Source organism: Chrysemys picta, chromosome 4, assembly GCF_011386835.1.
Source record: "Chrysemys picta bellii isolate R12L10 chromosome 4, ASM1138683v2, whole genome shotgun sequence".
Taxonomy (NCBI): domain Eukaryota; kingdom Metazoa; phylum Chordata; order Testudines; family Emydidae; genus Chrysemys; species Chrysemys picta.
Genome location: NC_088794.1, coordinates 131,685,260 through 131,702,651, shown reverse-complemented (window position 1 = coordinate 131,702,651; position 17,392 = coordinate 131,685,260). Strand labels below are relative to the sequence as shown.

The 17,392-nt window shown below is 41.9% G+C and overlaps 1 protein-coding gene across 37 annotated transcripts in view; it reads right to left on the bottom strand.

The window, feature by feature from the left end:
- EVL (Enah/Vasp-like) overlaps positions 1-17,392 on the bottom strand; it is a 218,628-nt gene that overhangs the window by 20,282 nt on the left and 180,954 nt on the right. For 19 of the 37 annotated variants that reach the window (XM_065595675.1, XM_065595678.1, XM_065595685.1 and 16 more), the window contains 4 exons: positions 15,472-15,535; positions 9,836-9,897; positions 5,204-5,433; positions 3,947-4,068 (listed from right to left, as the gene is read on the bottom strand). In XM_065595675.1, the coding sequence (XP_065451747.1) occupies positions 3,947-4,068; positions 5,204-5,433; positions 9,836-9,897; positions 15,472-15,535 (478 nt within the window). Of the gene's footprint in view, positions 1-3,946; positions 4,069-5,203; positions 5,434-7,331; positions 8,223-9,835; positions 9,898-15,471; positions 15,536-17,392 lie in introns of all 37 variants that reach the window. The other 18 variants (XM_065595665.1, XM_065595666.1, XM_065595667.1 and 15 more) reach the window with 1 other exon arrangement.

Here is a 17,392-nt window from a genome sequence, read left to right as displayed (position 1 = left end):
CAGTTTTATAGTCACGTGATCCCAAGTCCTGTGACATGGGCCAGCTGCGGGTGTTTAATTGCAGTGTAGACATACCCACAGAGCACCTTTCCCAGACCCAAAGAAGAGCTCTCAATAAGTTTGAAAACTTCTCTCTTTCACCAACAGAATCGGGGTCAATACAAGATATTACCTACCCACCTTGCCTCTTTGATGGACTGTGTGAGCTCTATGGGAGGGTTGTATTGTGTGAATGCTACCTGGCAGCTGTAGGAAAATCCACCTCAGCTGGAGCATAGAATCAGAAAGATTCAGGGATGTTTGATTTCCTACTTTAGATTATTAGGTGCAATGCAACTCCACATGCCATGTGGACCTTGGCTGTGATGACTGTAATCCATCAAATACTCCTCCACCTCCAGAAGCCACTTCATTAGATTTTTCTTCCACTAAACTGGCAGCATTTTTATTTAGTTTCTGACTCGGAGGCCAGCAACATCCACCCCACAGAAGGAAAATAAAACCCCACACAACTCTCAAAACCAAATTCCAAACCCCTTAGCAACTGAATAGGAAAGATCTGTGAAGGGATTTTCCTTCTTACTGTTGGCAGGAAAAGCCTCAGAGATTTCAAAAACAGAGGTGGTCCATGTAAATCCTGAAAAAGCATGAAACTAAGATCTACCATGATGTGTGACTGGTGTGTATGTGTATTGGAGGTGGGGGACGGGGTCAAGGAAGTGTTTATATAGTTTTAGTAGCATTAATAACTTTACTGTATTTGATATCTCCAGGGAATTACCATAGGCGCTGACTCCATGGGTGCTCCAGGGCTTACGCACCCACTGAAAAAAAATAGGGGGTGCTCAGCACCTGCAGGGACAGATTAATCTTTTGTGGGCCCTGACCCCTGCTCCGAAGCCCCACCCCTGCTTGGCCTCTTCCCCACCGAGGACCCACCCACGCTCGGCCCCACCCACCACTCGCATGGGGAAGGGGGAGTGGGGAAAGCAGCAGAAAGCAGCACCCACTGGCAAAAACGAAAGTCAGTGCCTGGGGAAATGACAATTCCAGTGGTCAGAGGTCTTGGATCTTCTAGATCCTTCTGTGGACCAATGCCAAGAAAAGCACTGCTGGGGTGACGGGCTGATGTTAGATTTAAGTTCTGGTATATTGCAGAAAAATTAATGGGGCTAGAAATGATAGTGGTTTGTGAGACAGCACTTCATTCTCCTTTGTTTCCACTTCAGTTCTGAAATGATTATAGCAGCTGCTATCATAGGAATCACTAAGTCTAGAAAGCAATGCTTTATATCACCTGAAACCTAGCTTCTCAGATACTGTGCCTACCCTGGATACATTCCATCCTTAGCGTGCAGACCTAAGCTGAAAAATGGGGATTCTGTTGGTCTCTCAATGACTTTCTTTTTTAAAATGAACTCACACGATACAAAAGATTTTTTTCTGACTGCCAGCCCTGCAAACACAACCTGCAACGCAGGAGTCAAGTTCTCCTGGCACCTCATACATCATCACCAGTAACAAAGTTCTGCAGGTCACAGGAAGTCCTCACTCACACCTGTGTAACTGCACTTTGTTCAGATGACATTCTCAGTGGACACCTGTGCAATCTTACTGCCTTCAATGGGTTTGCACAGGTGGAATTTAGTAAACAATTCTTCTGACGACTCCCATAGGAGAACAGAACCTGTGGCTCACTCAGTCTCAGCTGTGTTGGTTGTGCAATGCTAACAGGAGTAAAATGTAGGGAAAGCTTATTTTTGTCACTGGAGTGAGCACATATGACCCTGCATACACCAAAGGTCCAGATCTGTTGGCGAAAATAGATGCCGCACTTAATTAGCCTCTTTCTTAGATTAGAGCCAAACATTAAAGATGTACATTTTGGGAGGCTTAATACTTCCAAGCATAAGAGAGGGAGTCTTTCCTTATCATCTGGAGTCTGTCTATCCATCTGTTCTGGTTATTTATACAACACTAGTCACTGGGCCTGATTACAACTTCTAATATAACAGTTTTACTCTTCATTCTTTATTTACACCAGCACAAAGTGAGCTCAGAATCTGACCCACTGAATCCAGTGATTAACTATTCGAATTCAAATGAACCAGAGATAATTGTATATTTGGCATTTTATATTATTAATAACCAGTTTTACAGGACTGTACATTTACATGGTGCTTTACAACTGCATGTCTTGTGTGTGTAGAACTCTGGTTGAAACCAACAGGAGATGGAGATCTGTCTGGACTAATTGAATAAGAAACATTTTCTGCCCCAGAGAACATTATTTAGCCATTTCAAATCTGTTTGCTTTGTAATAGTGGATCTGTTCCTATTTATTCCTCTCCTCCTCTTCCTGCATTTTTACTCTTTCCCCGTTTGCACTTTGTAAAACAATAAAAAAAATCCTTTAAGATAAACTCAAAAGCATCTCTGACACTTGTGAGCTACAGGCTGATAAAATGAACATTACAATGGAAGGGGAGGAGGGGGAGAAAAAGCAAAGAAGGGAATCAGAATGATGTGATTTTTAAGGGGTGATATCTCATGTCCTGCCAAGGAATAGAAACACTTGTGTGGACTTGCCCAAAGATATTTAGGACCAGTAACATTTCATTGGCACATATAATCAGTAAAAATAATTGTCAATGCCAGATATTATGTTATTAATAATGGCCAAAGGATAATTCAAAGGTGTAAAGTAGTAGAGAGAATTTTTTAAATCTGTAAAGGATATAATGGTTATGAGGCAATTATTTATTGTACAGGTTCTAAGATAGGTGGCAACCTTTGGTGGGAGAGGTTTCTAAGGAAAGGGAAAAGGGAGGGGAAAAAAGAATAAACACAATTAAAATTAAAAATGTAGGCTCTAGTCCTGTAATTGGATCCATGCAGGGGGACCCTTGCACCCATGTGGATCCAACTGCAGGTGAGGCCCATAGAGAATATCCCACTGGCAGTTACCTCAAACTAACCCTCTGACTTGCATAGGATTGTAGAGGAGTAGAATTTGCTTACGTCTTGACAGACTTCTGGGTGAGATGTGCTTTGCTGGTTAAACTGGCCTGCACACAGAACTGGGCATCTATTTCCACTCAATCTTGTCTATGTTCTCTATGCAACAGGCAGTACATTTTGATTTCCAGCAGCATAGAGAAGCTGCAGTGACACCAAAAAGTCAGATGAATGTATCCTGTACTGCAGTCACTACCCAGTAAATATTCCTATGTCATTGCTAATAACAAACGTTAATCCCCCTGCACTGCATTGATTTTGGAAAGTCATTCTTTGGGAATCCAGGGAGCATGACGTACATGTGCTATGGTGGGACTTATCTGCTTTCAATCCTGTGTAGACTCATCAAGGAATCTGCTTAACCTGGCATCCTAGCTGACTTGATGTATTCGCTGGGTAAGAAGTACAGTGACCTTTTATTTCACAACCTCAAAGGCTACCAGTATGCAATCTTGTTATTGCAGTTTTGGATACTTTTTTGGTCCATTCTACTCAATATACCCCACAATAATTATCTTCCTGGGGCTCTGTTAAAACTCATTCCTTTAGAACACAGCAGCTTTGACGTAGATTGTAAACCAGTAAAGGCAGAGAGAAAAATCAGTAACTTCTAAGGCTCTCTCTCCCACAGAATCTGCAGGATCAGCTGGAGCAGTTCAAGCTGGCTTGACACCCTGGCTGGCAATACCTATGCTTTTACTATGTAAAAAAAAATGGGGTCCAGGGAATAGCACCTACACAAGAATAGCAGCGTGGCAGGCTGTTAACCTGATCTCTTGAACTTCCACAATGCTATATCCCATGCAGAGTTTTGCCAGTTCCAAAGAGGCATTGGAGCTACCCAATTGTTAGTAGCTACCGAAAGCGTATTGTTCCACAGTCTGCTGGTGCACTTGTTCTAGAGTTTACTTTAGGACAAAGTACAAACCTTTTTGCCAGTAATTTATTCATTTCTTCCATTAGTCCTCCTCCTCCTCCTCCACTACTTGTTCGATTGGCATCGCTCTTAGAGGCCCCACTGGGGCTGGAGCCTCCTGAACCATCTTCTGGCTTAAGACACAAATTGACATTGCAAGTCACCAGAGGAATTTATTGCAAGCACCTGCCCTTTCTGACTAGTTTAGATAATCACTAGGAGCAAAGCACCATGATTGCAGCTTGCAGTCAGAGGCAGAAAGCACAATGGGTCAGAATGGAAGCAAATGTAATTCAGGTCAAACCCAGTGGCTAATTCACATATTAGGATTGGGAAACCCACTGTGGATTTAGTAAATGCCTGAGCAAATGATGAAAATGACAACAAAATGATTCTGAATTTCTGGTGAGATTATGCAACCCTTACTCCTCTCAGTGAGCGTCTACTCACGCACGGGCTGCACAATCAAGCCTTTATTTGATAACTACTGATCGTCATGGTTGATAGCATAATACTAGTGAGTGTTCTACAGGATACATTGGAGAGAAACCAATTATGTCTTAGTCATATGAGAAATCGATGCAGGCACCTGCTAGTTAATCTTCACTGCGTAGTGAGGATCAAGTGTGAATTACTGTAAAAACAAGTCAGGAAAAAAAAATCAACTCGAAAATTTCCTCCTGAAAATTACAAAACCAAACATAGAAATCTGCTTTGAGGACTGTTTCTAATGGACAAGTGGCCACTTTAAAGGCCCAGCCATATTGCACATGCAGCTCAGGAAAAGGGGGCGGAGCAAAAGAAGCAGCTGCCCTGGGGCCGGCGATTTAAAAGGGCCTGGGGCTCTGGCTGCCACTGCCGTAGCCCCGGGCCCTTTAAATTGCTGCTGGAGCCCTGGGTGGCGTGGGTCAGGCAGCGCGGATGGGCTGGCTGGCGGATGCTGACCCCCAGCTCTGCCCCGCCCCTTCTGCCCAAGGCCCCGCCCCTTCCAGGGGAGTGGGGAGGAGCCGGCCCTGTACCAGTAAGAGTTCAATTTTACTTTCACCCCTGTTTCCAGCTCAAATCTTCCTTTTAATAACAGCCTGTACAAGCAACTGACTTTTCACGGTCCATGGAATGGTCACTTAAAACACATTTCACTGGGCTTTGTAGCGAATTCTGACTATCCATGAAATAGATTAGCAGACGGTTAAATAAAACTAGGTCAAGCATTCCTCATTCTCCAGCGAAGGCCAGACTGTGTGAAAACCCCAGTGCCACAATCCTTACCCGTTGTACTCTCCTGAGTTTGGCACCAGCCAGGGCTGCTGCTAGTCCTGACATTGACCCATCGTCAGTGCTACCCCCGTGTCCTCCACCTGCCGGCAGTGGAGGTGGGGGAGGTGGCGCTGCTCCTGTAGGCGGAGGAGGTACTGGCGGGGGTGGCGGAGGTGGGGGCCCACTGGACGAAGCAGGGATTGTGGCAGCAGTGGAAGGATGACCAGGTGGAAGGATGGGACCTGAAACATACAGAAGATTAAATAAAAATAAAGAACATTCTTCCCCATCTCACATACAGCCTGTTCTCTTGTCATTGACAGTTGGGTGAATGAAGGTCTAATGACATACAATCAGAAGAATGATACTTGGTGAGTATGTCAATGGTACAACATCTGCTTTTTAGTTATCATCGGCACCTGTGTCCTTATGCAAAACCCCTGTAACATGTAACCACCACCTATCCCTTCCTCTGGTCAGGCTATTGTTCTGTCTCGACACAGAGTACACTTTCTGGTTTACTGTTGGGATCTCTCTTCTTCATTTTAACTTTTCAGATGCAGATAAATAAATGTTATCAACTAACTCTGTGAACGTCCACTTTTCAGATAAAAGCCTGGGCTTTTGCTATACATTTCCATACAACTTCCATTTAATGAAATTTGTGTGGCTAAATCCTATGTCAGCCTTTGAAAATTAAGGGGCAAGTGTTCAATTTTAGCCACGGTGTATTTCAACAGAAGCTACTGCGAGTAGCAGCGTCCTTCAATGGACAGATTAGAATATACTTCTGGTATATTTCTCCTATTTATAACAGAATGAGTATTCCATCAATGGTACGTTACCTAGAATTACTCCACCTCATCAAAGGCTTCTGTTGCTATTCAATTACAAACTCAATTGTGCAACAAACATTAATTTGAAAGAGGGTTTTTTTATTGGTTTAGAGGGAAAATTTAGGACTGATATTCAGACAATACGGCCTGATTTTCTATCTATTTAGTTTTGTTTTTTTAATAACGTCACCCATCATTGTGGTCAGAGATAACCTCTAACATTATGGGCACAACATTACTCCTGCTAATAACTATGCTCACAATGCTGCTCCTGCAACGAACTGTGGGTGTATTAGCAGCATGTCAGCTATTTCCCTACCCGTTTGGGCCCACAGATGAGATAGCTGGCAATTCATTGCGAGCACAGTGAATTATAGGTGCAAATCTACACCCACAAAATTAGAGGCCAAGCTGAGGCCTGGCTGAAAAATAATTTAGATTATAAATTGACCTCACTCAAAAATAATGGGCAAGATACTTTGTTGGTGTAAACTGGAATAAGTGTGTTGAAGAAAATGGATATATAGTCACCTACACCAGTTGAGGGTCTGACCCAACAGAGGCAGTTGAAATATCTGGAGCAGGAAATTTGTCAGTGGAAGAAATATACAAATGTTTCCTAAGTTCTCTAGGCACATCCATTTAAGCACAATATGGTTATACAGAGAGATGGGTCCAACTTGCAAAACCTGATCTGGATTTTGAACAGGCACAACACAGAGCTGCTCTAATCCAGGCATTTTAACAATACAGGCCATATGCAAAATATAGATCCACACGCAGGGCTAGTCTACACTAGAAAAAGTTTGCTGGTTCAGCTATCCTGGCAAACCCTCCTAGTTTAGATGCAACTTATATGGCTGAAAGAGTGCTTTTGCAAGTCTAGCTTATCCTAGCTCCCCAAATGAAACAAGCCCCACTGGCAAGATCACTTTTTCTGCATCTACACTAGGCCTTTCATCAGTAGAAAAAACATTGAAAATATTACGCCCTTAACTGTCATTACTACACTTTCAGAAGTTTTGAGAGTAGATCTGGCCTCAGACTTTAAAAATATTATCTCCCCAAAGATTGGAGCATTTGGATATGAGGTTTTGTGTCAAGTCCACCACCAGTTATAGCACTAACCTTCCATACCTTTTCCCTAATTGTCTGAATTATCTGGTGCAGTAGTATTAGCCTTTGATTACTCAAGAGTTTTTCCCACATATTGTCCTGGGGCAGAGCAAACTGGGCTTTATGAACAATCAGGTCAAATCTAAAGCTCTTTTAATGGTTATAACTAATTCAAAACAAGTACTTACTCAAGTGGGAAATGGTTGATGAAGTCATGAAAGGAGGGGTCTTCTTGGACAAATTCACCTCAGATACAGCAGCATAAGCGGGAGGTAATGAAACAAAGTGTGACATGGCCTGGTACAATTGCTTTGGAGGATGAGGTGAAGGTTGGGAGGACTGAAAAGAAGCCTGGATGAAGGAACCAGCAGGGCTGGTTATAACTGGTAGCTGAGAGATGGGTACAGTTTCTAAGTATGAGAAGAAAGACCCATCCACGCTTTTTACCTGGGAACTAGAGGAGTTTAAAGGAATTTGTGTGGCTAGAGGTTCATCGGGTTGGCCATTCAGGCCTATCTGAGGTACATTTGCAGAGGCTTCTTGGACTGTTATATCTGTAGATCTCCTGATTCTGCCATTCTGGACAGGAATCACAGGAAGGACCTCTGGAATATGCAGCTGCAGGACAGAACCCTTCTGCACGGGGGATGTAGTTGTTACAGGAGAAGAGGAAGACTGAGGAGAGTGTGAAAGAGAGGAACGTCTAACAGGCTGGTGAGGTGCGAATGGAAAATGGGAAGGAGTCTCAGGCGGTGGGGACAAAGAGATCTGTTTGATGCTTTGTGTTACAGTCCTGTGGTTTGGCCATACTGGAGAGGAGAAGGAACCCGGGGAGGGTGAGAGCTCAGAGGCAGAATGTCTGTGACGAAGCTGTGGGAATTCTCTGGCTCTGTTAGAGGATCTGAAAGAGGTTTTACTACTGGACTCGGGGATGGTGGATGCTGAAGAGATAACGTTGGCATAAGATGGCGGTGGAGGGGCAGCACCAGCGGAAGTAGAAGCACTGTAGTTACTGTAGTCAGGAGGAGGAGACTGGCAGTGGGAGGGGGAAGAAGACACTTTTATCTGAAGGGTAGAAACTAAAAGAACAGAAAAGAAAAGTGAAAAGAATAAAATGGGCATACAGCAAGGAATGAAAACAAGGCAGAGTGGTTAGGAGACAAGGAATTAAAAAGTAAATGAAAGCAGAAAATAATAAATAAAAAAGGATGGTGCAGTCACGATTTTAGTGATGTCCAGATGACCGCAGCAATCGAGAGCTGTTCCTTCCTTTAGTTCAAAGCAGTGACACACACAGCATAGGCTAGAGTTTTTGCTTTGATGTTTGTAAAGCTTCTTCTAACCCCACAAACCATCTTGAGTCAGAATTACACACATTACCTTTGTTCCAAGGACAGTGGCAAGTGGCACTTGGCGGAGGAGGAATAGCTCAGTGGTTTGAGCATTGGCCTGCTAAACCCAGGGTTGTGAGTTCAATCCTTGAAGGGGCCATTTAGGGATCTGGGGCAAAAATCTGTCTGGGGAGTGATCCTGCTTTGAGCAGGGGGTTGGACTAGATGATCTCCTGAGGTCCCTTCCAACCCTGATATTCTATGATTCTATGACACTTTGAACATAAAGACAGGCACACAGGTTGTGTACAGCACAGAGATGCCTCCTCACATGCAACAGGGCGCTCAGCTGGAACTGTCACTAGCTCACATATTATGCCTACGTCAAGGTTCCTCGCAGAGCCAGGGTTTCATTTGTTTTAACGGACTCAAAATGGCACACAGTTGTGCGCGCCCAAATTAGGAGTTCAAAGCCATCGAGCGTTATTCTGTATGACTGCCACAGGTGACATTTTCTGTGGACACAACTGAGCTGCTTTTAAATAAAAAAAAGCTGAGCAAAAACTATTTTTTCCCCCCAGATTCACAAAAAATTCTGGCGTCGTTTGCACATATTTTTTCACAGAACCAAAAGCCAGATTCTGCAGCCAGAAACTTCTATTCCCACCGCACCACTTATCAGGTTGCTAATATATTAGAAAATATTTTCAATCCGTTCAGTAAATACTTTCCCACTAAACTTACACAAGCCCTCTCACCTTATTACCTCAACTAACGGACTCTTACAGTCAGATTCTCTTCTGTACACCTCGTGGAAAGCTGGAAGAGCCAGGCACAGACAGCTGATCTCTGGGTAGAGGGATCCTATAGTGTCATAGAGCCAGTAGAGTGATTCCTATGCCACCCACTCTCCCTGTGGCTGTGTAGAAAATGTGGCTAGGCCTTTTCTGTACCCCAGCAACATCAGCCCCTTGGCACTGTGGAAAACAGCATAATTTAGAGCAGCCTTTACACAGCTCAGTCTTAAGCCGGTCTCATAGCTAGCATGGGACTGGAAGAGCACAAAGCTTTGCTTAAATCCATCTTTACACATCCCATCTGAGTTGCGCTGTGTGCTCTGAAGTTTGGACCTTAAACTTCAGTCAAATCTGTGGAAAAAAATGCAGCCATGTTCCAATTTATTAGTTTAAGTCTCTAACTGAAAATGCTTTGAAATCCCACAATGATTATTGCTATATTTAGCAGGCCAGTTATTTCTGTAATAACACATGACAACCACCAACAGCTAGAGGAGACAGGAAGGGAGAGGAATAGATTTGCATTGTTTACAGATACATTGCATTGCATTGTTTGATACATGCCTGTGGTAGAGGTTCTTCTTTCCAGAGATTCCTGGCGCTGTTGCTGCTGCTCCATCACTTGCCTAAAACAATGGTTTTTAAAACATTCCGGTTTTATTTTGTACTCTTTTTAGAAAATGTTCTATACACTGATATGGGCCCAAGCCATAGAGTTTGCATCTGAGGGGCATTAATCAGCCCATTATAGAAATAAGGGCTAGACCGAAAGGGCTGAGGTGAGTTCTGATCTCATTTATACTGGTATAACTCCACTGATTTCAGTGGAGTTTCTCTTGATTTACACCAGAGAAAGTGGGATCAGAACAAGGCCCTGCACTTGGAGCATACTGCAAATACTTGTAACAGAAGCTTGTAATTCATGTGATAATTCTATAATGGATATTCAAATGTGGAATAGCCAATGAACTTAAAGTAAGAGAGTACTGCAGTGTCTCCGATCCCAATCCAGCACAGCTCTTAAGCATATGCTTAACTTGAAGCAGCTAAGGAGTTCCACTAAAGTCAATGGGATACCTAACATGCTTAAGTTAAGCACGTGCTTAAATACTGTGCTGATATGGGGCATAAGGAACGGCAGTATACCGATAAGGATTTAAAGAAACGTGATTTGTGTTTAGTGGTTGATTGTACATAGCCAACTGCTTCACACAGCTGTATAAAACAAAATTCCTTTATCACAACCATAGAGTTTTTCAGGTGAACAAAGTATTGGACACTTGGTTAACAGAATGATCATGTGATACTTTAAATACCACAAGCCAAATTTTGTCCTCAGTTACTGCTGAGGTCAAAAGGACCAATATTTCTTGACTGTCTCAATAAGCAATGACCACAAAATTACTCTGATGAATTTTTAATAGCCTTATGATCATGAGCAAAGTGTTAATTTCAATACTTTCACATGTCAAGGTTTGCAGGATTGGGCTCTTGGTTGGGAATAAATAATACAGAGCAACCTATTAGAATACTATCAATGGTTTAATAAAACATTCCAAAAATAGTCTCCATTTTACTGAGACATGCACTTCCCCAAATTTAACACTAGAGGTCCTCTCTTTCACACTAACAATCCTGAAGAAATATTGTTCACCATAATTGATATAATCTCTGACCTTTCTTTGGTTATTTAAAGAGACGAACAGCTCAAAACTAGAGTAACAGTTAGCTATTTTAGAATCTACATGGATATGAACTATATATTTCAACAACACTTAGATGTGACTCAAATTGTGGAAGGAAATTATATTTATATTATTACACACAGAAAAGAATGTTACATTTGCAAAGTCAGGCACTCAAAAGTCAAAAGCACTTAATTTGGTCCTCTTGTGTATATGCGTTATGATACTGTCTGTAATTATATAATCACATAATATAGTTTCCACAGGACCCCAGCCTCATTTTATGTACAATCAAGTAACCTTAACTATAGGGGGTGCTATGAATTAATACGCAGTGGCAGCTTTAAATAGGTTTTCTCTATTATATTTTATATGCATTGTATTTTAAAATGCACATATATTTGATTTTACTGTGGAACTTATGATTTTTACTATATGTAACAGACATGTCTAGAAAAATGACATTAGGGTATGTACAAATAAAGTTAAATGCTTTAATTTGCATGATAGACATTCCTATATTTTAGGCTCCAATTCAAAATTACTGGATTGGCCCATCCATAATTAGGATTATTCATTATGCAGTGATCAATCTTGTACTAGATTCACAATAGGAACCTGGCATGTAACTCCGCCATATAAAGTCACGTGTGTGTGTGTGTGTGTGTGTGTGTACACATGGAAATTATACTGTAAGAGATGGCATCCAGGCAGTGTGTTGCATGTCCCACTGAGATCCCAGTGCTGGGCTGAAGTGAAAAATCTAGCAGAAAGTTCTCTCCCTAACTGTTCCCACTGCTGGAGCGGGAGCTTGGCCCAGCTGGGAACTGCAAGTCTGAATATACTCCCAAGGGAGGGACCCAATGCAGACACTTGAATTTCAGGCTGGCCCTGGCTGTCTCCAGCCAGCTGTACCCTATATGTGTTAAGGGCTCAATCCTACAAACATTTATTTATGTGAGCACACCTGACACCCATACATTGTCACATTTATATCAATGGAACTAAGGAAAGATTATTTATGTGAGTAAAGATTTGCAGGAAAGGGCCTTATGTACATACTAAGGGCTACTGATAGGAGTATGGTACTACTCAGTATGAATAGGAGTAGCCAGACTGGGCCCTGTGACTTTAATCTATGTTGTGTTTAAAATAGTCAAATAAAATCTTTTAAACAAATGCATTTTGCCTTGTTTTTCTCATCTTCATTTTCCTGCCCACATGAAAATTTAGGATAAGATTTTCAAAACGGACACACCTACAGTTAGGCCTTTGGCTGCTCTCACCATGCTGGCATAGTCGAAGCAGGAACTCTCCCCTAGTGTAGACACACTTATAAAAGTGCATCTACTGGCACAGCCAATACTGGTTCAGTAACTGCACTAGGACTTTTACCAGTATAACTATGTTGATTAAAAACACATATCCCTTACTGACATAATTATGCTGGTAAAACTTAAGTGTAGACCAGGTCTAAGTCTATATTTAGGCACCTACATTTGTGGCTTCATTTTCCAAGGTTCTGAGCACCCATCCACTCCCATTGACTTAGACGGTATCTATACAATGAGCTCTTTACTAGTATAGGAATACAGCTGTATTATACTGGCAAAGTGCGCCTAGTGCGGATGCAGCTATATCGGCAAAGCTATGCTCTGTATGGTTAAAGTAAAAACACCCCCGTAACAAACACAACAGGGCAATACTACTAAAAGTGCAGCTTTGTTTGTATAGCTGCATCTACAATAGGGATTTCTGCCAGCACAGGGATCACACACCTCTTCCCATCCCTGACCAGCATGGCTATGCTGGCATATGTCTGGAGTGCAGACATAGCCCTCAATAAGAACAGGATTAGGCTCTTATTGTGCATGGCATATTTCAGATAAAGCACTGCAGAAAACACTCATATTCCCTGCATCTCTCTGAACCACCACCAGCATACTGGTGCACATCAGGGAGTCTCCTCTCTGAACTTTCTGATAGTTGAACAGTCCCCCAAAAAAATCTTGACAATCTTGAATGAAATAGTCTCTCCCTCTGTCCTTCTTTAATATTGATGTGGAAACATTCATTAAATCTGAAGTCTTTTCTATGGGCCACATCCCCCACATGGCAAATCCATGGCAGGCAGGATGTTGCAAGGACCAGGAAGAATTGTACTACTTGTGCTTAGTGGAGAGCAGCGACTACTCCCTCCCTATACTGCCAGGGGTGCACAATGTCCCAACGGGGAGAGATTCCTGCGTGCCCACATACCAGCAAACAGAGTACATCAGTGGCATGTAGGGTAGTAAGCGGCACCAAGGCCCAAAGGAACCTGGGGAGATATCCTGACTGAGTTGTCCCTACAAGGCATAGCAGAAGCCCTCTGAGCCCTGAGTGTTTGTGAGGTCATTAAGATTGACTTCTACAATTTCTGCTACTTTGTCTTAGCTGCGTTCTGCAAGTACATTCCACTAAAATCCTTACAAAGCTATTTCTTATTTATTCCAAACTTTAGGTCAATTCTCCTGAAGGTCCGACTCTACCCCTCCTGTGACTCCACTCACTCCAGCAATGAATCTGGCCCACTTGTTTAAAGAAATTTTTGCAACCTTCTAATTTAAAAATAACATCTTGGCAATAAACCTTTCTCTAAATTCTTAAGAGTTCTGTCCTCTGCTGGCAAATATCGGGGTAGCTCCACTGACCGCAGTGCTCCAGAATACACCAGCTGAAGATCTTACCCAATCATTCTTTGTCACCTATATTATGGCAGAATATAACTGCAAGCCTACTTAGTGGTGTTCATTGTATGGAACAGACTGCACGCCTGCATGAGGGCTGGGGAGATGGGACAGACAGCCTTCTCCTCTTGTCCACCTGCCCACGGTGTAACTCGGGAGCACAGGCACTACTAGCCACAGTGTCAGCCTCCATAAAATTGGTGGAATGAGGAGAAGGACACAGTCCTGACTCTTCACTCTGGTCAGCAGAGTTGGCCCAGTATGAGCAGAAGGGCGGTGCTCCTGCTCCACTGTGCATTCCCTAATGCCCCAGGAGGAATTCTGGCTGAATCTGCATGTCACATAAAAAAATTAGCATTACAGTTTGGCTGTGGGTGATGTATGCAACAAAATGCAACCTAAGCGTAATTTCTTTTGGATGTCAGTATGCAGACATGCATACAGTCAGAGACAAGGCCGAAAACAACAATGGCCTATAAGCCAAGATACTCATCTAGATCAGGACTCTTATTTGGATTCACAACTCCAATTTACAGTTTTATTCAGTTGTCATCCGAGGTCAAGACAAGATCCTAATAAAAGGAACTATAGACCATTTAGAAAGTAGCACCAGACACTAAGGGTCAAATTCATCACCAGGAATGCATACTGCCAATAGCAGGGCACTATGCAACATGATTTGCTACTGCTAAGAACTGATACAGGATCATATAAAGCTCTCTTATTAAGCTTAAGAAAAAAGCACACTAAAACATGATGCAAATTTCTTTAAAACTGGTGTTATACGTATCTCTGGATATCAGTATGTCTTATTCTTGCCTTTTAGTTGGAAAAAATATCTGGGGTTTGAGCTCTTTACTAGTTAGTAACTAAAAATCTTTGCAGATAAGCCAGAATCATGCTAGAATTTAGTTGTATAAAACAACTAAAAAGTTAAATAGGGAAAAAATGGCATCTATTAGCAAAGGTGTCCTGCTTTTTATATATTGACTGCACATGATTTTATATTTTATTTATGTTAATTCACTAAAACTAAGTAGTTTGAACTCACCAAGTATTTTCAGAATAAGGATAGTCAGAGTTCAGAGTAGCAGCTGTGTTAGTCTGTATCCGCAAAAAGAACAGGAGTACTTGTGGCACCTTAGAGACTAACAATTTGTTAGACTAACATTTGTTAGTCTCTAAGGTGCCACAAGTACTCCTGTTCTTTTTGCGGATATTCAGAGTATGAAATTATCATTACTAAGGGAGCCAAGTGCTGGTTAAAACAGTTTGGCTAGTGATTTTTAAGTATAATAATGAGCCGGTAGAAGGTTTCTCCTTTGATGTGTGTGAATGCATGTGTATGTGTGTACATAAATCATACACACAGATGCCCCACCATTGTGGAGTCAGGAATGGTTCTGTCTGGGAATCCAGGGCGTACATGGGACGATGGGGACTCTGCCCATTGGAGATATGCAGCGTTCAATTTGTGTGCTGGAGCCAGAGTATATTTCCTAATTTCAATTTTTTTTGGATAAACCCTTAACAAACAAAAGATGAACTGTGGGACACTACAGAGTGTTAAGTCTGACCAATTACTGGTACCATCAACCTAAATGTGACCAAATCAGGGCCAGATTTTGCAAATGGATTTACACAAGCAGACCTCTCTGCCATGGCAGAGCCCCACGGACTACAACTGCATGATTGGGGCCATAATTAGTATAATTAACATGGGTCATTTCTTTTAAATATAAAATAATTTGAATCTAATACATTATTTTCAAAATTTATTTCTTACCTTCTCTGCACTTCCATTTCATCTGGAGAGGGTCCATTCTGAACCTGGCGCTGGATAGTTGGACCTATGTAAAATACAACAAATTATAATTAGCAAAGCAAATGCGGTGACAACATTGCTACCATTTCTGAAACACAGCGCTGTCCACAGACTCCTTGCGCACACGTACTAAGAGAGATCAGCACAAAGATTCAAGGAGCGGTTTTCTACCCTTTATTCATTTTAACATACACTGAGTCAGATGCTGAGCTGGTGTAGTAAATCACTTCCGTTCCATTGAGAGAAACTGGCCAAATATCAGCAGATCGGAACGGATCTATCAAGTAATTCATAGGCGTGGGAGATAACATAATTTAATTGTGCTAGAGTGAAGATCTGCAGACCTGCAACATTCGAAAGGATGATGTGGTACAACTGTCAACCATCCTACCAGGCTGCATAGTTTTAGTTTCTACAGAGTTTAAACCAGGCCTAGTTGGATCAGGCTGTTTTCAACCTATCCTTTGTGGCATACACTGTGCAAGTTCTATGTGTGGAACTTCCATGGATATCCGGTGTGCAGAATGAGTACAGAAGGGTGATAGATATCAAAGGACAAGAGATCCACAGCATGGATCGGAGAGAGCTTTTGCCCTAAGAGGGCTGCTCAGCTTCACTTCACTGTTCTCTCATCCACACCATTCATAAATGCAGCCCCAATAGCACTTAGTGATTTACAGAAATCAGAGGACAAATTTAGGAGGTGATGTAAACAGTAGTGTAAATTCCATATTGGTAACTCTGCACAGGTCAGTGTGAGTGAATGTAAGGTGGTGCCTCTGAAGTACGAAGCTGGCAGAAGGGCAGTGTTAAAGCAGGAAAAAGCAACAACCAGGAGGATGTGAGAGTATGCAAGATAAAGCAGGTCTGTTACAGGCTTTGCTTTTCCTTCTCCAATCCTGACTGTCCACTTTCCCAGAAGCAGGTACGCCAACTTAAATCCTCACTCACATACGCTGATTTACCAACATTTAACTTGTGTCCCAATTTAGGTCACATCTCTGCATTTGGTCCTAGCAGTTCAACCTGCTTCTTGGACATGTTTATTAAATTCACTGGTGTTTACATGTTATTTTCTGAGAGGAATAAAAATAAATAACAAACATAATTATTAATAATATATGCTCTATTAAATTCTATGGGTGAAATACTGGCCCCATTGAAATCAATGGGTGATGCTTACAGAACTCTATTAAATGCTACGGGAAGTCTCCTTAGAGGGAACATTTTGAAATAACTTGGCCATAAAGTGCCTAATGCACAGAATCATTATGGACTATGAGCTTGTAAAAGTTCAAATTTAAAGGTTCAGCCTTTTCTGAGTTATCCTCCAAGACAGTCAGAACAAAATGTTTACAATCAGAATATATATATAGACTCCTCTCATAACTCAAAAATTGCTGAGATTTCTCTCAAATTTTCATTTTTTAAAAAAACGTCCCATTGGGCAGAGACAAAGCAACGAAAAGGTGAATATTTTAGAAAGTTATAAGTGTATGAAAAAAAGAGGGTATAGTGGAAATGGATTAGCAACCTTAACTACAGCGGTCTGTACTACTGACAGCAATAATATACTGTGGATGGCTGGGTGTCCATATCTGCATATTCCAGATATAAACACACACCGAGTTTACATAATGTACATGATGGGGTGATGTGGCATAAGAGTTTTATAGGCCTGAGTTTTTGATGATCACTGACAGGAGGAAAAGCCAGGAGTGAGTTAAACGGGGCATCAAAGGTTTTATTGGCACCCATTTAGCCCACCTCACATAATCATGTACTTTCCTATGACACAGTAGATTCTACTGAAAAATTATTTTGTAAGGATTTAAAAACTGTTGGTACTATTTTTCTCTGTTTGTAAAGACAGGTTTCCTTA